At 38.1% G+C, this 26,970-nt stretch overlaps 1 protein-coding gene across 2 annotated transcripts; it reads right to left on the reverse strand.

The window, feature by feature from the left end:
- Window positions 1-26,809, reverse strand: LOC121297474 (amyloid-beta A4 precursor protein-binding family B member 3-like). Of its 2 annotated transcripts, XM_041223823.1 has the most exons (13): window positions 26,529-26,809; window positions 17,386-17,573; window positions 16,898-16,953; window positions 13,331-13,391; window positions 12,755-12,901; window positions 11,498-11,625; window positions 9,603-9,608; window positions 8,021-8,135; window positions 6,873-6,960; window positions 4,761-4,844; window positions 3,546-3,661; window positions 2,864-3,043; window positions 1-2,359 (listed from the first exon to the last, which is right to left on the reverse strand). In XM_041223823.1, the coding sequence occupies exons 1-13, from the start codon at window positions 26,575-26,577 to the stop codon at window positions 2,135-2,137; spliced, it is 1,443 nt and encodes a 480-aa protein (XP_041079757.1). In that variant the 5' UTR covers window positions 26,578-26,809; the 3' UTR covers window positions 1-2,134. The 2 variants fall into 2 exon arrangements, with proteins under 2 accessions (XP_041079757.1, XP_041079758.1); XM_041223824.1 differs by lacking the exon at window positions 9,603-9,608.
- Window positions 26,810-26,970: the final 161 nt, after the last annotated feature.

The following is a 26,970-nucleotide window of genomic DNA, read 5'->3' on the forward strand; positions in this document are numbered from 1 at the left end:
ATTTAAACACATTATATTCTAATATCCTTTGCTCTACTACAATATCCTTTTCACTGTTTGTATAAATAGTCAAACCAAATAAAGTAAAGCATGAACCACAATGCTAGCATTTTAAATGAATTGGCAAGACATTTCATAAACCTGTTATCACATGCTATATAATGCAATCATCAGCAATCTTATATTTTCTTTCCTAATACGGGAAGTCTGATATAATATTTAATATTATACTGTAATATTTAATAGGGATGAGCAATCAGATATAGATTCATAACAGTACCCCAAATACTGATTTGAAATAAGAATTAGTCATTTAGCATTACAGGACTAACACCGTGCAACATGGTGCATGCTACTTGTAGAATTCTGCAGACCGTGAGACATCCAGAACACAGTTCTATGAAATTCCATCTGTTGCTCACTGCAGTGGGTTGATTTTACTTCAGAATTTTAAAAAAAGAAACTGTCTAAGTTAGACAATCATTTTCTTTGTTTTATTTTAAACTTCAGTTAGCACTTACTGAATTGTATCAGGATATATGATCATGCTATAGAAAGCAGACTTAACACACACAGCAAATACCCCCACCCCCATTCTCTTTACCAATCACAAGATGACAGCAAAAATGTTCTACTAACTTAAAACATGTAACACACTTTACACACTCTGGTCTACTATTATGATCATGAGCTTCTCATTCTTATCTGACTCCTTATTTTTGTGTTATTATTTATTTCAGAAACTGCCATTGATTTCTAATCTCCATGGCAACCTAGCATTCATGAATATTCTTCCCATACTTTGAGTAATTCTTAAACTGTCCTCCCATAGTCATAGTCAACACTATTTGTCAAAATGTTTTCATACTAAGTTTCGGAGGGCAGTGTGTGTCTTTGAACTAAATATGTACATATTTTATCAACCAAAACCCTTGTCATCAATAATTTAGTGGTAGGAAATGTAATTTGTTAAATGCAAATATAACAATAGGTCTTGATGCTCAGGATGGTGAGCCAGTGAAAATGGACAAAATATTGTGTACTGAAAGTTTCAGTATAATTTTAATGTCCAAAATCTATCCCAAAATATAACATGTAACCTCAAAAAAAAAAAAAAAAAAATCAAACAAAACAGCTTTTCTTCCAAGGATTAATTTCTTTCTGTATGATCTCATTTTGCTATTTTTTTTCTTTTCTTTTCTTTATTTAAATTATTGAAATAAAAACCTGGGCCAAATTCCCAAGGCTACATATGGTTTTTATTTACACATAATTGATACAAATATTTCTCTACATTTGCTCTGTTCGTTTGTATTTTCCAAAACTAGCCCGTCACATTTTGTAACTGTTGACGCAAATTGAAACGACTGTTGTCATATTATGTAATAAATCATTCAACAGTTATTAGAAAAAAAATTCAGGGCCTTTGTAAAAATTGTGATGAATAATAAGACTTCACAAATCAGAAAATTATATGACTAATATGACTTCACAAAATCAGTGCATTTGACTTCCTAAACCATAGAGAAATTGTAAAATTACAGAATGAATGCAAAATTGTGCTTTCAAGCACTTCTTGGAGTGCTAAAACTGAAAAATTATAAATGTCCTATTAAAAAATGTTTGTTACGATACATGACAGAAGTATGCAAAAGTAAAAAGTAAATAAATATATAAATAAAATACATAACCCAAGTTTAACAATTTTTGTATAGGCTGGACAAACCTGTAAATAAGCATTACATCAACGCTACATGAATTGTTCATTTCCTCCTGTACAGCTATACTAATTTCTGTATAAACATGTTAAAATACATTGAAATATGTTGGCGACTGAAATGCTGACTTTGGAAACGTTGTTTTCCGAGACCTGGTATTGCAGAGATGCTGCAAGAAAGTTCTAGTTTGAAAAGGTAGCTTAGGGTTAAGAATTGCACCTCATGTGTAGTGATATACAGCCTATTACCTACTGTAATAATTGTGATAATTGCTGATATCACAAATCCCTTAAAATAGGGAAAATCTATTTCATTTCGGTGTAAAACTACATCCCCATCCATTTTTTTATTTTTAACACCTAAACTAACAAAGGGTGCCTGTGTTCTTCTCCCCTCGTTTTCTAACCCCAAGTGCGCTAGGGCATCTGCACTGCTGGCTGTTTGTTTCTGAAGGTCTCGAAGAAGGCCAGCAACCCTTTTTTCATGGTGGAGGTCCCGAATTTGGGAGGGGAGTTACCGCGGCGACTGGGATTGAAGGCGGAGCTGTCCATGGAGGCCACTCGCTTAATTTTGGCCCCGGAGCGAGAAATCTTGGACCTTAACGGCGGGGTTCTGGCCACCAAACATTTCTGGTACTGCACCTGTAACAAAAGAGAAGAAATACACATATACAGATTATTAAACTAGAGCACAATGAAAGACTTGAGAAAACTATCCCCACCCGCCCTTTGAAAAATAGACTCCCAACAAAATTAGAAGCATAGTTGCTTGTAGGACTGTTTTCTTACTGCTGTTAGTCAAATGTGTTTTTTGTTTTTTGTTTTTTTTTTTTATAGGGAATCCTTGGGCTAGATTCTCAAAGCTATTTATTCATCAACACAATTTTGAAGTCTTGAAAAAAAACAAAACAAACAAACAACAACTTCAGTCTACTCACAAGCCCCTAAATGTAATGTCTGAGTTGTATATTTCTGGTTAGATAACTTGGGTTTTGCCATCTGAATAAATCATTCTGGTGATGATTTGGATGCTACCAGTGTGCTTAATAGACATGCAATTAAACGATAGGAATTGTTTGTTTATAGTTTTATGAAATGAAAGGTATCTAAGGTTATAATCTTTTATTCAGTTCAGGATGTCCTTACCATGCAAGCGGCCTGCACAGTCTCTGAGACGTGGCCAGCATCAGGCTCACACCAGAACACGTGGCACTCGAATCGCTGTCGTCCCATGTCCACGATCACAGCAAACGTGTGAGTGTCTTGCCCCACCCCCAGGAAGGTCAGGTAGCGCACCTGGCATTCCCAAAACGGGTCATCCCCGTCCTGACAGAGAGAGCAAACACTGTTCATACTAGAGATAGATGGGAAGATTTTGTGTCAGGTTTATTAGCATCTGTTTTTCAGACAGGATTGATTTTTTTATTTTTTTTTTAAAGTTTCCAACTCTTTTAGAATGTTAACTTAAGAGTTTTATATCCTAGTTTTAGAATACAAGCTGAACACGCACGCATGCATGCACACACACACACACACACACACACACACACACATAAACACACACACACACACACACACACACACACACACACACATTAAAACGATTGTAGCGACCAAATTAATTCCATACATCTTTCCTGTCCGGCTCTTCCATTAGTTATAATGTTTTAAAATACAAAAAATGCATGCTTGCTGTAATATGTGTTTCTTTCAAAACAGCACATTTGAGAACTATGTAGCTAATAGATGGAAAAATCACTTCATAACTTCATATGCTTCACTGTCTTTTATTTGGTATTAATGCTCCCACTCAAGGGTACGTATTTACCTCCCCTTTCCACAGGGACAAGATGGTGTCGGACACATGGAGTGCCATGGGCTCCCATTCATCTCTATCTCCTGAATTCATGACATTCTCAATCGCTCTGTTCAGCACTTCAATCCCTGCAAAAATAGTTAAAAATACTAGAGCTATCTATCATAGATAGACAGATATCATGAAATACAGACTGTATCAGGAGAAATCATGAAAAACAGTGATTTACAGGGTTCGACACCTTCATTACAAAACAAAGTGCCCACATGTTTAATACATGGGAAAACTCTTAGTGTTTATGTTTTTGTTCCACCATATGCGGACAGATCTTTGAAGCTAAGTAAGGATTAGCCTGGACAGTAGTGGGACTGGAAGACCTCCATTGAGCTCAATGCCAGCAGTGGGATGCTTGATGCTTGATAACTCTTATAGCAATTTTGATTGGCTTTGGAGTGTGGATTGACTACAAATAAATGTCTTTACTTTGTACTGCTCACGCATGAGTCTCAGCATTATGCTAATTGAAGGTAGTCAGTAGCAAAGCCTTTGGCTATAATAGAATCATTCTAAGATTAAGCATTGCAGTGAGGGCTGGCACTGGCTGCTGGAAGCAGTTCCTCATTAACAATAAAGGTGATGTTATTGCCAACTGGAGTCAGGCCACAATACTGAGTGTCATGTTTCTGCAGTTCTGATACAGTTTGTCCTTACCTTAAGTTGCTGATATATATAGAACAGGAGATAGGGTTCCATAAATATAAATTGACATAGCACCACGAGAGGGCAGGGGGCATGCTTTCCAGCTGTCCCCAAGTGGTGTATACCAGCTTGTATTCAGCACACTATTGTATATATTGTAGATTGTAACTGTGAAAACTCTGAGGTAGCAAATTGAAAATGCATAAATAAAATCAGTTGCAGAAAGTTCATCTTTCTTTTTTCTTTTTTGCTAGAATAGTTAGTAATGGCAGATCTAACCAGAAACATTGAGAACACAGATGACAGGACATTCAACAGCTAAAAACCTATATTAGAAAACTGTAGATGATAGTATCTCTTTCATTTTTAAGTATAATAGAAAATGCAATGAAGTGGTCTTTTGTGAGAAAGTTCTAGTTTGAAAAGGTAGCTTAGGGTTAAGAATTGCACCTCATGTGTAGTGATATACAGCCTATTATGCAATGAAGTGGTCTTTTGTGGGGGGGGGGGGGGGGTGTAACATCTTACCCATAGCCTTGGGGACAGGTAGTTGTCCAATGTACAGCACTTGAAACTTCTGAACACTCTGTCTCACCGCATCCAGGAAAGTGACTGGGGAAAACCACAGAGCCAGAATCATTTCACACTCTGTACTGTCTATAGCCTGTACCATTGGATCTTAGGTTAAACCACAGTGTTTCAAAGCTAAACTGTGGGGTGTTTATAAAACTCCCTCTCAGTGCTGTAATTACATAAGGTACCAATCTGTAAAGCAAGGCCAATTCTATGTAATTACACATTGTAGTTACCAACATTGACATTCATGCCCTGTAATATAAAGGTTTTGCGTTATTTTATATTATTTTTATGACCTGTGTCATCTTGTCCCAGGACCTGGTTTACTTTGTAAATAGTTTGTGTCCATCCCAGCACCAGGTATACTTCTTTACACTAACCTGTATGTTTGTATCATATTTATTCAACTGGAATTTGTAAATCAAAGCAGAATGGCATCCGTTTTCTAAATGTACACTGAACAAAAATATAAACGCAACATGCAACAATTTCAAAGATTTTACTGAGTTACAGTTCATATAAGGAAATCAGTCAACTGAAATAAATTCATTAGGCCCTAATCTATGAATTTCACATGACTGGGAATACAGATATGCATCTGTTGGTCACAAATACCTTAAAAAAAAAGGTAGGGGCATGGATCAGAAAACCAGTCAGTATCTGGTGTGACCACCATTTGCCTCATGCAGCGCGACACATCTCCTTCGCAAAGAGTTGATCAGGCTGTTGATTGTGGCCTGTGGAATGTTGTCCCACTCCTCTTCAATGGCTGTGCAAAGTTGCCTGATATTGGCAGGATCTGGAACACGTCGTCGTACACATCGATCCAGAGCATCCCAAACATGCTCAATGGGTGACATGTCTGGTGAGTATTCAGACCATGGAAGAATTGGGACATTTTCAGCTTCCAGGAATTGTGTACAGATCCTTGCAACATGGGGCCATGCATTATTATGCTGAAACATGAGGTGATGGCAGCGGATGAATGGCACAACAATGGGCCTCAGGATCTCATCACGGTATCTCTGTGCATTCAAAATGCCATCGATAAAATGCAATTGTGTTCGTTGTCCGTAACTTATGCCTGCCCATACCATAACCTTAACTCCACCATGGGGCACTCTGTTCACAACGTTGACATCAGCAAACCGCTCATCCACACGATGCCATACACAATGTCTGCCATCTGCCCGGTACACTTGAAACCAGGATTCATCCGTGAAGAGCACACTTCTCCAGCGTGCCAGTGGCCATCGAAGGTGAGCATTTACCCACTGAATCGGTTACGACGCCAAACTGCAGTCAGGTCAAGACCCTGGTGAGGATGAGGAGCACACAGATGAGCTTTCCTGAGACGGTTTCTGACAGTTTGTGCAGAAATTCTTCGGTTGCGCAAACCACTGGTCTCAGACGATCCCGCAGGTGAAGAAGCCGGATGTGTGGTCCTGGGCTGGCGTGGTTACACGTGGTCTGCGATTGTGAGGCCGGTTGGACGTACTGCCAAATTCTCTAAAATGACGTTGGAGGTGGCTTATGGTAGAGAAATGAACATTCAATTCTCTGGCAACAGCACTGGTGGACATTCTTGCAGTCAGCATGCCAATTGCACGCTCCCTCAAAACTAAAATTTCTGGGATCTTTTATTTCAGCTCATGAAACATGGGACCAACACTTTACATGTTATGTTTACATTTGTGTTCAGTGTATATATAAAAAATGTAAGTAAAAGCTAAATGCTACTGTTAAAAAATTAAAAAATCCCATAATAGCCTACCAGGAGGTTGAGTCAATAAAAAAAAAAAAAAAAAAAAAACAGAAACCTACTTTACTTCTGTGTATTAGGGCCCTGCTCAGGCACATAGGAGGACACGAACACCAAACCCTCCCGAGCATAACCAAAAAAAAGCTTCTTGTTTCATCTATTTTAAAATAAAGGTATATCTGTACATATTTGCTTCTACAACACTGTATTGAATACCACCATAGAACAGGCAGATCATGTTGATGCTGCTGTATTCTTGATTGAATCTCCCCTAAGCTCCTGTAAGCCATGTATGGTGGTACCTTGTAGGGGTAAATCTTCAGGCGAGATGCTCTCCATTGTCAGAGACCGGGGCATCGAGGAGTGCGTTGTTGCTCGTTCTGCCATTATCTAAATCAAAACAATACCTGCAGTCATGGCTTGTTGCATGTTTTATTAGAATATACTTCTGTGATAACTGATATTTATAAGGGGCTTTACTGTGAATAATCAGGGCCTGAATAGATGCCTACATGCTTCATAATCATTTATATGAATTAAACATAACTTATATGTGAGGAACAATTACATTAGATACAGTCAGACACAGTAGCAGCACGTTCAGTAGGTGCTATGGAAAGCTTCCCCTCACAGCTCTGCAAGCAAAGCTCAAGACTGACCTTAAAGAGAAAGAGAAAGTAGCGGGGTTCCAAAAAAATATACCGTTGTACATCCCCACGTGCTGCTACAACTGTTTCAATAACGTACCTGTCATTTCCTTTCATTCTTAACATCCCGACAACTTTTTACACTTATACCTTTAAAGTCTGTTTCAAAGATCATTTCAAAATGGCCGCTCAAGTGCACTGATAGTGTAAGGGTTATTGCCCACGCTGTCAAGCAGGTAACACAGCAATAACGATCCATGATGTGGTACGGAACAGAGAAGTCAGAGCACTTGTTGTTATGTTTGTTTGTTTGTTTTTAATCGCTCTTCCTGCAGTGATTTAGAGGACAGATCTCAAACCACAGTGCACTAGAGAGAACATTTTGAAATGAGTGCTGAAACAGATTATAAAGTTATAAGTATAAAAAGTTTTCAGGATGTTGACAATGAAATGAAAAATGAGAGGTACGTTATTGAAACAGTTATAGCAGCACATGGGGACCAGTAACGTTATATTTTACAGAACCCCGCTACTAACTCTTTAACAACCCCTGGTATTCTCTCAAATCCGGTTTCTGATGGGGCGGAGATGAGACCACTGATGTCATAGTACTTGACCCGGAATGGAACCCAGACCTTCGTATGTATGAAAGCCTAATAAATTATCCCTTTGAGCCACCTAGACCTCATTTACTTTAACTAGAAAATGGGTTCAGTGAAGTCTCACAGATCTACTCACAGTCTGCACACAGAAGAGTATATATTAAAAGACAGCTAACTTGAGCTCCCAAAAGGAACGGTTACCTTTGAGCACATCTCATGGAGCTCTGTGGCGATGGCCTTTGCAGGGACGTCACAGTGGAAGACATGGCACTTCAGCATGCAGGTGTCTTTGTCACTAGCGACAAAGGCAAAGTCTCTGAAGAGAGTGACAAACAAAAAAAAAGGTTCTCATTCACAAGGGCAATCAAACATGTAGAGGAGATGGGGATTGGAACAATGTCATTGGTATACATTGTTAAATAAATTTATTATGTCTCTCTGAAATCTAAGACCCAGTGATGTTGCTGAAATAAGTATAATTCATACAGTACAGAATCTTGTATGTGCTGCAGTGATTGATAAGTTTATAATATGCATCAAGGTTTCTACACAAGAGTTTATAACCTAAACTTGGAAAATTAAGAATTACTAGAGATGTATGTATTTTTTTTTTTATGCAACACCATTCTCAGCACACATCTTGATAATTATTGATTATTACTACTATACCAAACATCCATTTATTTTGTCTAGAGCTCATTCCTGATTGAAATCCACTGACAACTCTTACAGTGAGTTTTCAATTTGTAAGCGCAAATCAAAGGGAACACTTTATTAGAAAACTTTCATTACCATTTCAATGTCCACTTGTTTACATATTACTAACTTATTCACAGGTCACAATCATGCACATAGTTACCAAGGGTTTCTATAGAACTGTATCGTATGCTGTACGATGGTTGCTTGTAGAGCGCCAATGATGAATCATTTACAACTTTTTTTTTGCAATGTACTTCAATACACAGATTCAATTATTGGCAATTATCTGGTAGAAATATGCTCCCGTTAGAACGGAGAGGTGCAAGAATGAGTGGGTAACTACACCCTTTCTACAGTCATTCATTCATTATATACTGTGCTTGCAAAACCTTGGCAGTGCTAATGTGATCAGAATGGATTTAGTTGCCTTGCCAACAGGAGAACTATCACACAGAATCCATTCAATCCACTCATTCCATTAAAAGATCTGTGCATTCTTTAACGTCTGAATACAACTATTTGACATCAAATAGTTCAAAACTGATCAGGAGACAAATAATTTGATAGCTCTATTTTGAGTGCTTCATTCACCTGAACCCATCAACAGCCAGCAGGTCTTTAACACTAATCTAGTTAAGTATTTATAATCCCATTGCAACCGCAGAATTGTTCATCTTCATCGGTTAATTCCATAGCAAATATTCCTTTGAATGCTGTGTTTTTCTTCTTGTGTATCTTAAGGCAACTATGGGTCTGGAAAAACACATTTACCTTAACTAGTGTTTTCTTCTTGTTTAAAATCACTTTGTACCTCATTAAAACCATTTTCTGTTTTAGTCATCACATCTTGGTTTTAAATCTCAGAAGTTTAAAGCATTAATGTGGCCTCAATATAGATCTCAGAAACATACACTCTCAGATTACATCTATTACATCAGTTTAATCCATCCACCTGCAGCATTCTACCCCTTCATTTCTTCTATGTGGTTTATACAAATTAATTTTTCACATCAAACCATGATAAAGAGATCATAGTTTCTTTACTTTCAAACATTTTGATGAAATAGATGTAGAAAGGTATTACCTGTCTCTGTCGCAATGGAAGCAGGCAGAAAAAAAGGAAAGAAGAAACAACAGAACACTTTAAGTGAGACATGGATGATGGATGTCCTTTCATTGCAAACATCTCCTGTGGTGTCTATTAATTATATTGCATTCCCTTCTGTCAAATAATAGGGAATTTAAGTGTCTAAGGGAAGCTGTTCCCCAGAACCCACAACCACCAGTTGAGATATATTTTTAAATACACGCATTTAGCATCTTACTATGGCATTAGATTGATGAGGGAGTACTGTTCAGTCTCCATGCCCCAGCAGAATTCTTAGCATGATTGAATGCCGGAGCTCTCCGTCTTCCGCAGGGGGGGGGGCTTGCTGTTCCTCCATCAGTTCCCTAGTTTTCTCAGAATTACATTTCTCAGTTGTCCCTTTTGTTCTGTTTGCAAGACTGAAACATTTCCACCCACTAACAAACCAAATGTACAAATGTTATAAATGAAAACTTATTTCACATATCTCCTTTTGATAATGGAGTAATGAAGAGGCCTGTGATGTGTTTCTATAGATTTCAAGTACTGCGAGCAAAGGGGTCAATTCTTGATTACTTACTTGACTGCTTGGGCCTAGATTTGAAGCAAGGGCAAAGTCTGGCCTGATTTATCTGAACAAATAATAAGACTAACAGGAAACATTTTAATTGCAGGTAGGAATGGTTCAATTATTTTTTTGCTTGTAGATGTTCCTCATTTTAAAATCAAAGCCATTAGTGAAAGTAAACACATTATCTTGTCTAAGAAAGTGACATTAATGGTAGTGATAGTCAAGAAATTCCATGCCTGTCAGAAACTTATAATATATATATATATATTTTTTTTTTTTTCCAAGCCCCCACCTTGAGCTAGCATAATGACAATTCGGTGCTCGTAGGATTTTTTTTTTTTTAAATCTGCATCATTTTGGTTATCAATTTTATTTAAAAAAAAAATAACCAGTAAGTATATTACTGAACCTTACTAACTATTAATGGGTCATTGTATGACACAGAGTGGCGGGATAGTTCTCTCTCTCTCTCTCTCTCTCTCTCTCTCTCTCTCTCTCTCTCTCTCTCTCTCTCTCTCTCTCTCTCTCTCTCTCTCTCCACCGAGTCTAAAAATCGGGAATAGACTCCGAAAAAAAAACCAGGGAACAAGGTTCCGAGGTTATTGACATCACGCGTCTTACTCGCTCTCATCCCTCTTATTTCGCCCTCCTTACCTCTGTGGCTTTTTTTGTTGTTCCAATGGCTCCAAATACTGGAGAAAGCTAACCGGTTTGTGAGAGTTCCGCTACAGGAGAGTTAAAGTCACAGGTTGTCGTTCCACTTATAGCAATTGGCAAGAAAGCAAGGAAAATTCCAATACCCAGAACGCAACCAACTAAGTGCCTTGTGTTTGCGGTTTGCTAAGCAGTATTGTGAGAGTTCCTACAGGCTTATACGGCAGGAAAGTAACAGGGTTGTGGTTAACTATACAATTCTTACAGTAATTCGTTTTCTGAACAACAGCAAACAACAGTGCCAATGTGAGCAGAAATCAAACCCAGGATCTAACAACTAAGCTCTTCAGTTTTGCCTCCTTTTTCATGCCTGTTCTACGGTCATATTTAAGTGAATCAGCAGATCACATAAACTGTAGTAACACACTGTCAAGCTTTCAGGATCTGCAAGGTTTTAAAAAATGTCTTACATTTTCTTGCATATAAATAATGAAAAGCTATTGTCCATTGCAGAAAATCAATATTCCTCTTTGCAGATTTTAAGAACATTTGCAGCAGTTTTCTGTGGGGACTCCCAGTGGAAGGTCTTGTTGTAAATTTGGAGGCAGGCTCCCTTTGTAGACACTGCCTGTTTATTCTGCTTTCTTCCTCAGGAGATTTTACTGACCTGCCATTGTTGCAGCCCACGCCCCACACTCGGATATGGATGATTGGCTGGCAGTGGATGAGGCTGTGGTCCACTGGGTCGACCAGGCTGAGGGTGTCCTTCTTGAGAATCATCACCATGTCCTGACCCTGGGGAGGTAGACACAGGTTCCCTCAATTAAATATGCGTCCTTTGTTATAAATGGTTTAATTTTTCACCAATTAATTGTTTGTCTTCCTTAGTCCTTTTGCGCTAAAAGGCGCAACCAGATTTGAAAGCTGGCTGATGGGATTCTGGTATTTTGGTTCTCTACTTAGAGTTATTTTTTTTTATGTAGCTGGGACTGGGATGTCAACCAGCAATCTTATGTGCCTCTATTGGCAGCACTAAAAGGTGCCAGCTCAGTGTTAAGAGTAATACTTGAATACAGCTGGTGTCAGCCTCAACTCTGGTTTCTCTACTCTAATGTCATATGGACCAAAGAAAAGAAGATAGAAGACAAACTTTTCAACATACAGTACATCTTTTTAAAAATCATTGAGTGTTATAGATAAATCAGACTCAGTATTCAGGAATAGCAGAATATATTCTGGTATCTGCAGCAACCTCTTTATATCGTCTGAACTATAAACAATGGGGTCATGATCTACTGCTTCTGTTTAATGGATTTCCTTGAACATGAATAGGAACTAAGTTTGTACCTAACTGTGGATTTGTGTAAAACTGTATACATATCATCTGTTCTTGAGAAAGGCAATTAGATGGCCAGGATCTACAAACATTTCACTGTTTCCTTCAATGTCCCTAACCATTAATAACTTTAAAACACAAACACAAGACAGAGTAAACATTACTGCATTCATTGTTTAAGTTTTAACATTTTACTACCTCTTATAAAATGCTAGCAATATGATCACATGTTTCTGTGTAAAGCTTTTGGTTCTGTGCATCAATTTGAAATACACAGATGTCTGAAAGATCTCGCTATAGCAGTGAAGTCTTGGAGCTTCCTGGTACCGAATCATTTCCCGAGCTGTGGTTCAGTTCCACTCCAATGGATTTAGCTGCCATCAGGCCATGTGACCTACAACACAGGAAATGATAAGATGCCTGGAAAAAAATTTGATTTGATTTGAAAACCCCAAATTACAGTATACAATACAAGCAAAGAACAAAAAGATTTTCAGCACCCGAAAGGTAGGAGCAGTCGTAATGCTTATAAAACTATAAGAGGTATGATGATCTGACTAGTCTGCACCCCAGTTCTCCACACTGTACCTCTCCCCAGGCCCCCATGGCATCCCGGTCCTCACACTTGCTGTGGGACAGCTGCTGGATACAGTTATTGATGGCGAGGCTGCTCTTCCCAGGAGTCAGGTCCTCCTCTGGGATCTCCACCCAGCCCAGCGAGCGCACCGCAAAACACTACAACAGGGAGACAGGCGACCACGCAATCAGGTGTGGAATACGCACATCAAAGCATACATATACAGGGAATCCAGCAAAAGAGCGACATTCACCAAACATCTGGCAAATTCTTTTAACTTTGTGTTCTTTCATAATTCTCTGTAGCTATTTCACTATCATTTACACATTTGAAAAAAATCATGAAATACTGAAGGCAGTAAATTACAGCACATGTACAATTAATTATCATATGATTTGAACTGAATAAGTGCTCAGATATGTGTAAAAACTTTAATTGTGCCATAGTGTACATAGAGACGAACGGACTGGTGAATGTGCCACCATATGTCTCCAGATTGTTTCTATGTCCTTTTTAGAAAGTTTAATTGCAGTTGGATAAGCGATTGTCATACAGGTGCATCCACTGTGTTATTGGATGTGTGGTACCTTGGAGTCGGGGTCACTGTTGGCCCCAAAATACTCCTCCTCTTGCCAGGGAAGTGAGCTCCTGTAACACAGAGACACATCCATTAGCCCAGCTATAATACAGATCAACTGGACACAAACAAAGCTGCTGACACATTATCCTGCCTCCTGTTATTACCCACTCTAAAATAAACCACATGTTCTGGGCCACCTTCACTTATTGAAAAAGATTTAATAATTCTTATACATTACACAGGTGACTTTATTTACAATGAAAGTAAAGCTTAAAAAAAGAATGGGATAGTGTGCAAAATGTCCAGCTGAAAATGAATACTTCACCCTTCATCAAATATACGATAGTGCTAAGACAAATATTTAAATACCCAAACAAACACTGATTGTATGCAGTGTTAAAATGACCATGTTCATATTAGTTCATGGAACACAATGTATAACTGACTGGATCAAAACCATATCAGGCAAAGGAAACCAATGCAAAAATGAAATATGAAATAAATAACACAGAGGTGTGTTTTTGCCCCCATCGACTGGTAATGAACATATTTGTTCAAGTAGCATCGTAACTTTACAAACCAATGTTCATTCCAGCAGTAATATGCACTGAACTACTGCTTGACTAGCCCCAAAATAATTGTTCGGGGGGGGGGGGGGGGGGGGGGGGGGGGGGGGGGGGGGGGGGGGGGAGGAGAACGTTAGGCTCAATCACTAACTATACTAACGATTTTGTCTTAATAGACCAGAAATAATGACTTACCCTAACACAATCAAAGAAAATAATACAAACAGAAAGAAAACTTGATAAGAGACTGTGGGTGTGTATCGGATTGCATTTAGGCAGGAGCAATACTACAAAGGTACAAAGAAGGCTTTCTCAACTACAAAGCTGCCGCTTGTTCTTTCAAGTAGGATAAGATTAAAAAAAAAAAAAAAACGTTGTGAATTTGCCTTGAGCTTACATCTCCTTCCCAAGGAGTCCTGAGAGACATTGTCAAAGCACGAATATGTCTAAAATCCATCTGTTTCATGTGTAGAAAATGTGTTTCATGAGCCTTACTGCTGCTCTTTAGAAACTGCACTGCCATACGCAAGAAGACAGCAACTGTAGGCTGCTGTGCAGAGTTGTGTGGCCAATGCCGTCATTGAAGGGGAATAATTTATGACATTAGTTGTGGTTATTTTAGGCATCTCAGGAGCCTGTTTCTCATATTCATGGCGCTACAACACTGCATTTAATTTAGAAATCAGGCTGTAACTATATCTCTTTTAGAAATGAGACCTGGGTTTTTCATGTTCAAATATTACTTTAATATTTAAACAAATATTCAAATAGTCTTTCGTTTTGAATAAGCAGGAAATCTAAATAATGTGTACCATATTACAGTACATAAACCAGGTACTATAACCCATCAAATTAGCTTTTAAACAAAGGAGATAAACACTCTTCTGATAGTTATTTATTTCAGACATTACATTAGTCTCCTGTGCTTTTTGATATAGTCAATTATAAACACTCACCCGGTCATTTCATGTACTGGATGGTCGAATCTTTGAATATTTGTCCCAGCGCTACCATATAAGTTAACAAAAATACAGGTCTGAAATTAATTTACCTAGAGCCTTTTGTCAACTCAGGAACTCTAGCTATTGAATCACAGACCAGATATTTTTATACAGCGGTACTGCTAGTATTTTCTTTCTGTTTTTTGGGAGGTCCTATTTGACCAAATATACTACAGAGTCCAACAATTAACTGTAGGACACTGAACTCCCAAAACCCATTCTAAACACCTACAAAAGTCACATTTATTTACTCTCATTTTTTGTTTTCTTGAAAGTGGAAGATATAAAAATCTGTACCAAAGGGTAAAAAGGATCTTACTGCACCAGCTAGCTAAAATATAAGGACTTATGTTTCCCTCAGATGCTATAATAGAGAATCATATTTGTCTGGAGCCGACTTTGCTGCTGCTTCGAAACATCCTGAAGTCTGCTAACAGGGGCCCAAACTCATCGAGTGAATACATTTGAGCTGAACTATCCCAGATGATCTCTAACCTACGAGATTGAAAATCCCAACACCGGCAACTTGGTACGACCCAGATTCGATCCAGCAAACTGACTCCCCCTGCACCCCACGCGGTAGTGCTCTTACTAGGCGAGGTCACTGGGCATGCCATCACTCCCATCTCTCCATCTCTCTTTGAGATTTCCAAGCTGTGATCATCAGGTTTGCCTTCTGTCCCTATTTTCAAGAGCAACTGTACCAGCTTCTGGGTTATTTTTATCATTAATACGTGCCTATCCCCATGTCACCAGCAGTGCTGAGCCTCCCCCCGGGAATATCACTGCTACACTGCTGTCAGAGATAGGGTTGAGTTTATGTATACCGAAGAGACTAAAGTGACTGTATCCTGTGGCAACTCAGGCACGCAAGTCAAAGACGTACCAGAGGTTCTCATCAGACATCAGGCACATTCTGCAAGCCTAAGTCCACTGATATAGACTACTGTACAGATTCATCAAGGGGTTTGGGTTTATTAAGAATATTTTGGGGAGGATTTTCCTATATGGTGTACAGGTTTCTACTGTGTGACAAAATAGGAATTTTGAATTACTGCATATCATTATCACAGTACCAGCATTGCAGATCGATTACAGATTAAAGTATTGTGAATGAAATGGACACAGGCTGTAGACATTATCAATAGCTAACCAGACCATATCTAATGTAGATGCTTGACACTGCACAAAGCACCACAAACTACAAAATGTGCAATCTATTCTCTGTTGTGAGGAGGCAGTCAATGGTTTCGCAAGGTCACCAACAAGCTACTACTGCACAGACCAAGAAGAGAGAGAGGACTCTGCAGCCTTTGCTTATAATCAGCTCTTAGCAGAACTGATTGAAGAAAACAATTCCTTGAGAAATATTCCTCTGCAGCTGTTGATGCATTCCTGAGCAGCACCTCCAAATTATACAGTGAGGTGGGTTTTTATTAAATCCTAACCACAGTACAGTAATATATGGTGAACTATAATACTGTACCCTATAAATGAGTTAAACAGTGTTATCGTTCAGTAGGTTTCAAGCCATCACTTTACTGCAAACGTTCAGTTGTCTGATGTCATCTTTTAAAAAACTGACTCTGCAGTAAAGAACATTGCCATAAGAGCCGCTGTCGAGATACCAAACAGGCTTGATTTTCAGGGAAGGGTGGGAGTAAAAAACAGCCACTGACATATAATTAGTAAGAAATTATACATTAGTTACATTGTAAGTGGTTGTAATTGGGATTCATGTACACATTCTTATAAAATGTAAAAAAGTGTGTGTGTGTGTGTATATATATATATATATATATGTGTGTGTGTGTGTGTGTGTGTGTGTGTGTATATATATATATATAATATATATATATATATATAAAAACATACATTAGTCAGACCCACTTGACACTGTATTACTGAATTTAATTCCGTCTGCAAAGTGTCTAAATATATGCCACATATGCTTCTACAGTATATAGTAATGGCATTCCGACTGAGTTGTTTTAGACTGTTTCCTACCTGTCGCTTATTGAGGTCAGCGGACTCTCAATCTGCCTGCCTCTGGAACTCCACCTCTGTAGAGAGAGAGGACGGGTGGAGGGGAACACTTCAGTTTAATGATCCACTGATCAGCATTTATAAACACACTGTTAAATGTGTATTACATAGAGTTTATTACAATATGTAATTAAAATTGTCATCTTAATAGAACATTGTTTTAAGTTTGATTTGCAAACAAACAAACAAAAAAATTGAAAGCTTCAAGTTGTTAAAAAGGTGTGATATGGTTTCTTATTATGCCTTGGTTGCCAGTTTTATAACTGTATGGAAAAAACACTTCTAGATAGGCAGTCCATACCTTTCCAGTCCTTGGCCATTTTAAGGTGCACAGTGCCAGTTGTAGTTTAATCAAATTGATTCTACCATGAAGACCGTGCAGAGGTCCTCAGAGGTCAAACTCTATTAACCCACCATGGCAGCCTGATAAGACACTCTGACAGCCCTACCTTTTGGTCAGTGGTGGTGATCCCACTCACTGCAGCCTGGTCCCCCTCGGAGCTGTAAGCAGGGTGCTGCCACTGCGTGGTGCCTGTGGGTATGTGCCAGTAATAGGTCCCTGTGCTGTCCCGGATAGTCCTCCATCCAGAGGGGAGATCTGAGTCCGGCTCCAGGTTCTGGTCATTCCAAATGTTATCTTGGATAAGCAACAGAGTCAGTTAATTCTGTTTATGCAGGTGCTGTGTAACATCACTGCCCAAAGCACAACGTGACCAATAAATGTTGAAACAACAATTCAAACTACAAAATGTGCATAATGCCTGCGCTTTTTAAATAGTAAATCTTCAACTGTACACTTTAAATGATTGCACAAATCTTACCTGTCATGCACGTCCATTTGATATATAGAAACGCCTGTTACACTGTTGATATATAGAAACGCCTGTTACACTGCAGTGAATCAGTATTTATTGGCCAGTACACCCCTGAAATTTGACTAATATATAACTTTCAACTGATACTAATTACTATTATGAGCAAATGTGTTTTCCCATCTAAACTGTATGAATCATTTTTTTGTTAAAATCATATTTTCATGGGCTAGATTATCATATTTATATTCAGTATTGGCCAAATAAATTTAGGTAAAGTTAGAGTGAGTGTTAACAACGTTTAGTAACTTATATTTTGTGCATAATTAATTGAACAATTAAACTTAAGTGCAAATAGAACTATGTTTATTGAAATATATCTGTATACCTGTCGCAACTGTGAGGGGGGTAAGAGGTGGCCCTATGACAAGCATAACAATATTTAAAGTTATGCTGCTACCAAAGAATGCTGTGATGTATGCAATGACACTGGAACAGTTTTTAAAGTGGGGGTGCTAAAAGCCACTGAACAAAACTGTAATCCCTGTATATGATGGAAGCCATGCAGAGCCAGGGGGTGCTACCGGACCCACAGCACCCCTAGTTCCAGCGTCCCTGATTTTATGTAAAGAAAACATTTTTAAAAAGCCAATGCAACTGTGTAAAAGCTACAGCTTGCTTTTAAGTTTAGCCTAGCTGTTCTTGACTGTGTCACTGGAAGAATTGCAGCAGGAAGATTACTGTAATTTCTTAGTTCAGAGATGATGTTTCCATTTTCCAGTTGAGATTTAAGTAACCAGTTATAAATAATGTTAAAAATTCACATATGTGTTCACAAGACAATGTCATATCTGTAACAGTATATAACTACAGCCTAAAGCTACATATAGCTGGCAATATTATTGAATCAAAATGATATGCTGTTGCTCATAAAGAGGAAAGAAAACTAAGCCAATTTAAATAACCCTATGATGACTGTAGCTCTTATTCAATAGGACAAGAATGCTGTTCGTTATCAGCTACAACAACTGGGTCACGAGACTTCACTGGCACAGGTTATTTCAGAGCAGCAAGAAAACAATGACTAACTCATAACTCTATGCCAGCTATAAATGCCTACTAATCTACAGTACTTCTGATTTGGCATGTGAGTTGCAGTGACAAATTATGAAACAAATAGGGTAAATCAAAAAAGCACAGTACTGAAAAGGTGAAATTGTGGACTGTCGTATCGCTGACTGCATGTTTCTTTTTGTAAAATAAATAATTGCCAACTTCAAAATGTTAAACAGTTGAAATGTCACTGTCTAGTAGAGAACCCACTGATCAATGTATTTTTCTAGGTCTAAAAATGTGTTCTTGTATATAATGATAACATTTCACAAGACCGACCAATGTGTTTTTCAATACGTTTGCTTTCTGACAGCTGAAAACACGTTGCTTCCTAGGGTGCATGTGACAATGTATAGGTAAATGTCTGCGAACAACTCTATGCCAGCCTGCATTAAGAAGACAAGGTAGATTTCATGTCTGTTTCTAAAAATATAACAGCCTTTCCCTCAGTTTCACAGCAGACTGGACTGCAGGCTTCATACCTGCCTTCTTCCATCACTCACACAGCTCTGACAGAAACAGGACTGATCTACGCAGTCAATGATATCGGCTGCCAAAAATTGGAGTACATCCCAAGGGACTGGCTGACAGAGTGGATTAATGGGGTCTAGCAAGCTTCCATGAAAAGAAACAGCATTGTATTAAGCACGTTAAAAAAAGCTTGTTTAGCAATATGGTGCATCACAACTAGAACAATGCATATTTAATTCTGTTGGTCCAGTTAGTAGTGCTTGCTTATCATGTTTTCTTTAAGGAAAATAAAAAAAAATGTGAGCTCTGTGTATTGTTGGGCAGTTTTACAAAAAGCACAATATAATTAGTTAATATTTTGAGGGTGTATGTTTCTCATATCAAAATACTCTTGCAGTCATGAATAAGGATGCTTGAATTATTGTAGGTTTTTTTTTTTTTCCTTAAATCTTCATTACCTTCTTTCTGTATTCCATGCTGTTCCTGTATAAAAAAAATAATTTTGTGATTTATTCCTTTTGTCTTTTTGGCTCTTCTACAGAAGTGAAATGTTTTGTTTAGATTCCTAATTCTGCACACCATATTCCAAACATGCAGCGCAGGACTAGACTATGTATTCTTAATAATAATATAACATTACCATGCATATAAACACAGGGACTGACTCCGACCACCTGAATTATACATAATTGTTAGAAGTCACCAAGACACATAAGTACAGACAGTGCCTATAGTAAGTATTGACCCCCCTTGGATGTTTTCACAATTTGTTGTGTTACAACCTGAAATCTTGATGCATTTAAATGGGATTTTTTTTTCATTTGATTTACATTTGATTCTGTCAACACTATGTGCCACAAAAATAGTTTTAGGTAACAACTTTCTTAAATATAAAATATATAACACTGTTAAAACGCCTACCAATTTTCACTTACATGTTTATAAAGTATACATACATCTTAAAACAAGCTCTCATTATGTTTACCCTGTCTAGCAATTACTGAAATACCTTAAACAAACATACTGTCCCTTAAAAAAATGCCATAGGCTTTTGTACTTCTTTATAGTGATGCTTGAAAATCAGATGGGCTAGGTCAGTTGTTTGACAACATTCATTGCTTAGGTTAAGCATGTGAAAGAAGTATTGGTTTGACACCGTGAATGAAGGTTGCCCTTTGATCCACCCGTTCGGTAAGTGAGGTTGCAGTGGTGAAGCGATATCCGAATTGGACATTTCAAATTGGGTAGAAAAATACAGGGCAAAACTGAAATTGGTGTTGAATTTAGACCGGGTATGGGGGAATTAGCCAGGTCCAGAGTTTGTCCAAACTGGACCTGAAAGACTGTCTTAATTTATTTAATGCCCCCATCTAATACAACAGATAGTAAGCAGCGTCCTCTAAAATCATGTTAAGGTCAAGATGGACGAGTGCCCCAACTGAACCACTTCCTCCAGCCCCTATAAGCAGTGCTGCCCACTGCGCCACCAGCACCTCCAAACCCTTTCCCTGCAATAAAAGGTCTGTCAGGTGACCTGAACATCACTGGGACAATTGATTTGTTCCTCATTACTCTACTGTATCCATGGTTTCAGAGGTCAAGCAGTCTTACTGTCTGACAAACTGGTCTTCTCCAGCACAGATTCAGTCTATAATAAAACGGATATATATCTTTAACCAGCAGCACATAGTCTTACTGGAATTTGTGACAGTTTGTCCTGTTAAAAAAAAGAAAATAAAAACAGTAAGAACATAAGAACATAAGAAAGTTTACAAACGAGAGGAGGCCATTCGGCCCATCTTGCTCGTTTGGTTGTTAGTAGCTTATTGATCCCAAAATCTCATCAAGCAGCTTCTTGAAGGATCCCAGGGTGTCAGCTTCAACAACATTACTGGGGAGTTGATTCCAGACCCTCACAATTCTCTGTGTAAAAAAGTGCCTCCTATTTTCTGTTCTGAATGCCCCTTTGTCTAAACTCCATTTGTGACCCCTGGTCCTTCTTTCTTTTTTCAGGCTGAAAAAGTCCCTTGGGTCGACATTGTCAATACCTTTTAGAATTTTGAATGCTTGAATTAGGTCGCCACGTAGTCTTCTTTGTTCAAGACTGAACAGATTCAATTCTTTTAGCCTGTCTGCATATGACATGCCTTTTAGCCCGGAATAATTCTGGTCGCTCTTCTTTGCACTCAACAAAAACTCCTAGGTCTTTTTCACAGATTCCATCTCCAATTTCAGTATCTCCCATAAGATATTTATAATGCACATTTTTATTTCCTGCGTGCAGTATCTTACACTTTTCTCTATTAAATGTCATTTGCCATGTGTCTGCCCAGTTCTGAATCTTGTCTAGATTATTTTGAATGACCTTTGCTGCTGCAACAGTGTTTGCCACTCCTCCTACTTTTGTGTCGTCTGCAAATTTAACAAGTTTGCTTATTATACCAGGATCTAAATCATTAATGTAGATTAGGAATAGCAGAGGACCTAATACTGATCCCTGTTGTACACAATTGGTTACCACACTCCATTCTGAGGTTTTCTTCTAATAAGTACTTTCTGTTTTCTACATGTTAACCACTCCCTAATCCATGTACATGTGTTTGCTTGAATCCCAACTGCGTTCAGTTTGAGAATTAATCTTTTGTGCAGGACTTTGTCAAAAGCTTTCCGGAAATCTAAATAAACCATGTCATATGCTTTGCAATTATCCATTATCGATGTTGCATCCTCAAAAAAAATCAAGCAAGTTAGTTAGACACGATCTCCCTTTCCTAAAACCATGTTGACTGTCTCCCAGGACCCTGTTACCATATAGGTAATTTTCCATTTTGGATCTTATTATAGTTTCCATAAGTTTGCATATAATAGAAGTCAGGCTTACTGGTCTGTAGTTACCTGGTTCAGTTTTGTTTCCCTTTTTGTGGATCGGTACTACGTTTGCAATTTTCCAGTCTGTCGGTACCACCCCTGTGTCAAGAGACTGCTGCATGATCTTGGTTAGCAGTTTGTAAATTACTTCTTTCATTTATTTGAGTACTACTGGGAGGATCTCATCCAGCCCAGGGGATTTGTTTATTTTAAGAGCTCCTAGTCCCTTTAACACTTCTGCCTCAGTTATGCTAAAGTTATTTAAAACTGGATAGGAACTGGATGACATGTGGGGCATGTTGTCAGTATCTTCCTTTGTAAAAACTTGTGAAAAGTAATCATTTAATATATTTGCTATTTCTTCATCTAAGATTTTGCCATTTGTATCGCTTAAACATTTAATCTCCTCTTTGAATGTTCGCTTGCTGTTGTAATATTGGAAAAACATTTTGGAATTGGTTTTAGCTGCCTTAGCAATGTTCATTTCTATTGCTCTCTTGGCCTTTCTAACTTCCTTTTTGACTTGCGTTTGCAGTTCTGTGTACTATTTTTGCATACTTTCTTTTTGGTCCTTTTTTATAGTAGCTATAGCACAAGGTTGTGTAGGTTTTCACATGGTCAGTTGCTGTAAAGCTCTGTTAATTAATCTATTTGCTAAAGAAACTGACTTTCCTTCTATATGCAATATATCCTCAGTAATCCAGCCTCTATGATTTATATATCACAGGAATTCAGTTACAGACTAAAATGTATTTTTTATGAGAATTAACTATGAGCAGCTCTAAAGATGTGTGTTTGATTTTAAAAAAAGGCAAGTTATACATCCAATGAATATTACTACCACTAATATGATACATTAGTAAATGTCCATGAAAAGTTCAGGAAATGTTTACAAATTGACAAGTTAATATAAGCATAAAGTGCATTTCAGTGCACTTCACTGATAATTGTGTTCCTTTTCCAGATCTTTGACAGCAAATATACAAAGATAGACAAAGCAAGAAAGCCCAGGAACTGAGTGGATGGCAAATTTATCTCCATCCCAGTTACACACTCGGCCCTCCCTCTTTGTTTTCCTCTGGCACTGTGGAAGGGATCTTTGAATTGATCCAATAATATATCAGGCACAAAGTAATCCTGGTGGAGGGGCAGTGTGTTTAATACAAGGTCAAACTCTCTGCATCAGAACATTAAAGATCAAAGCATTACTATGATTGTGCGAGCTTAAGGATCTGGGAACAGCTGCTCTCATGGATCAATGGAGCCCAGAATCAGGTACTGGAGAGCCTCACTATCTGTTTATGGTTGTACAAGGTGTATGGATCCTTTATTAGGAACTACTAGACAACAAAGTATGCATCATAATTTTGTGCAAAGACGATATGGCATTGATTTGAGCAACAATGCAGTTTCTAAGACCAAATGCTGCTAGCCATTAATTTGTTTGGCAGTAAGTGGGATCTATAAAAGTTCAGTTTGAAAGGGGCATGGCAAGTCCATAATATGTGTCTTAGACTGAAACAAAAACTGCTAATCTAGCAAACACTTTCTCACAGCTGCCTTTGGAATTCCAGTCCAACCGCTGTGTCTCCTACAAGTCATGTGATTATTTGATTCTAGTCCCTTGCTATTTTCAATATACTGTATATTCTACCGTTGGGTGACATTATCAGACATGGAGTGAACTTCCACTGCTACTTGCTGCTTGCCTTGCAGAGTGCAAATGTCTCAGAATTTTTTAATGTCGAATTTGGATAAAACAGAGGTTATGCTTGTGGGCACTCAGAATCAACAAAATAATGTGGGACAGCATGACCCTAGCAGTCTTTCATCAAAACTTAATTTTGAAATAAAGAATTTGGGGGTCATCTTTGACCCTCATCTATCATTTGAGACTCATATTAGAGACTCATAAAGTATCTTTTTTATCATTTGAGAAATATATCAAACTTAGACCAATGATTTTTCTTATCTGACGCTGAGAGACTAATGCATGCCTTTGTTTCATCAAGAATTGATAACTGTAATGCACTCCTCTCTCGTATCCCAAAACGTGTGGTGTCCCACCTACAGCTCATTCAGAATACTGCCACTAGAAATTTGACTAAAACTAGGAAAGATGAACATATTACCCCTGTTCTAGCCTCTTTATACTGGCTCCTTGTAAAACATAGAATTGTTTTTACTATTAGCCTATAATTAGCTATTTGCAGGAGCTGCTGAGAGTGAATAGCACTCTTTAGATCACAGGATGCAGGGCTGCTGGTTATTCCTAGGGTCAATAACACTAACACAGGAGCTCCTAAAATATGGAAAGCTCTTCCTTCATTCATCAGGGAAGCTAGAACAGGTACAATACTTAAGTCAAGACTGAAAACATATTTTTATAACATATTTTTGTTTTAGTGGGTTTTAATGTAACTTATTTGCTACTTTTTAAACTTTTTTTTTTTTTTAATCTGTTATTTGAACATTTTTTTGTTTGTGGCAGATAATATGTCTGGGAATTTTTATTTTAACGTGTTGTGTTTTTTGATATATACTGTACAGTGCTTTGTGACACTTCAGTATGAAAAGCGCTATATAAATGTAATAATAAACAAATAAACTTGTTTTTCATATAACTTTGGAGCAAAGAGCCTTGAGAATCTAGACGCATGTCTATTTTGAACAATTAGCTGTAAAATATTACTTTCATGAACTGTAGTGTGGTTCTTTCATGCTATTCAATAAACAGCAAGGACAGTAAATATTATAGAGTCAAAAAAACATTGAAGGGCTTGATTCAACACAATCTCTCTTTTATCATTTGTTTCTGTGTTCATACTGGCACTGCCCAGTTTCTTATCTACTGTAGTCCATGCAACAACATTTCTGAAAAAACCCTGATGTATATCAGACATGCCTCCATTCAAGAGCCCTCCTGGGTTTGTACTGGTGGTCCCTAACACTAGCAAATAGCTGCGTAGCAAGCAGGTTTTTTTTTTTTTTTTTTTTTTTTGCTAACACCCAGTCTAGTTATAACCAACAGTTTCAATAGAAAGAAGCGAACACATGGCTTAAAGAAATAAAATGTATGCTTGTAGGTAAAAGTGGCCCAATACAGCAAATCAAACATGAACATTGAATCTGAAGAGGCATGTTGTGCTCATGTATTAATAGTGTTAGGTAAAGCTATGGAGTTTTCCTTCAGGAAATACCTAATATGACAATGCTGGAAAAGAATATCTTGTCTGGGAGCTGCTTCCTTTACTCAAAAGCGCCCCCTTCTGGATAAAGAAGTAGCTCTTAACCTCTTGGGACACAAGCACGCATCTGTCTGGACTTGTTTATATCAACCAACAAGCTGTGTTATTGCTATGCTGTATCAAATCTTTCGGCTGTAATTGAATAATGTTGTATATCAAACAAAGACATAAAACACACGGTTGAGATCCATATACAGTTTAAACCTAGATTCTGAGTAAACAGTACATTTGTGTTTATTACTGTATAATTCGGAGATTGCACACAATGACATTTACAGTGCTGTCTTGCAGTTTTAATGTCAATGAGAACAATATCTGTCTCAACCAATTGTATATTTACTTGAAAATATATGCTGAAATTATCCAATAAAATGACAGATGCTTCAGAAATAGCTGCTGTGCTTTGCATTCTCCAAACACCGTGGGTGCCTAGGTGTAGGTAAAGGGATCCTGTCTAGGTGTCACCTTGGTTTCAACAAATAATTTCCACTGCAAAAAGGCTCACAGGTCTGTGAATACACAGCACATTTACACTACTGTAAGCCATCAATGACTTATTGAAATACTCATTTCCATATTTGGATAGATGTTTTAAGAAGGTGTCAATTCCTAAATAAACAATCCCTGCTAGTGACCCAAAAACACACAAACAAACAGCAACAAGTTTCTGTCAACCCCTGTGTGCCTTTGATGACCCATCGCCTTTACCAGGTGCCAAACGCAAGCTATACCAAAGCATCAACAACACGCCTGCACAATTCTTCACAATCATACAGTAAATAACAAGCTAAACCACAGATCCTAATTACTTAAATATTCTTTGCAATTGTTATTCATAAAACAACTTGTTTCATCAAGGGAAGCCCTACTCTTATACTATATGTGCACTCACATATTGCAATAGACCAATGCATTTTATACAGTGCTAAATGTACTAGGTATTCCAAAGCAGCAATGCGCTTATCACTGCATGTCGGCTGTAGTTTTGTTAGAGGCTTGAAACTTAAACCACTTCTAGAGAGACAATGAAACACAACTGCAATCTGTGAACAATCAGCTAAGGTTTTAAAAACTACTTACCATCATAGTTGACTAGGATGATAGCCAGCATGTAGTCTTTCCCTAGCATGTCGGAACCCAGAGCTGAGTAGTTTTCAAGTCTTGCCTCGTTTAGCTGCAGTACATTTCACTCTGAGAGCCCAGCTGTTGCTAATACTGCTCTGACAGACCGCTGTGCAACAATCTAGCATGCCAAGGGGGTTATAATTACAGCCTGCAACCTGTGCACCAATGGCAGCAGTAATTAATGGAACCTCACTGCCTTCTTCCCTCTCTCCGATACTGTGCTTGAGAAGGCTGCTTGCAACTCCTCCTCAAGTAGCCTGTATTTAATATCCCTGCAGCTCCTGCATTGTTACATCTACTCCTCCCCCCAATACTCCCCTTAAGGTTGCTTGCAAATCATGTTAAATGCAGCTGAAAACATTTATTGTTTTACCTTGGGAAACAATGTGGTGCTATG

This window comes from Polyodon spathula, chromosome 22 (genome assembly GCF_017654505.1).
Source record: "Polyodon spathula isolate WHYD16114869_AA chromosome 22, ASM1765450v1, whole genome shotgun sequence".
Taxonomy (NCBI): Eukaryota; Metazoa; Chordata; class Actinopteri; order Acipenseriformes; family Polyodontidae; genus Polyodon; species Polyodon spathula.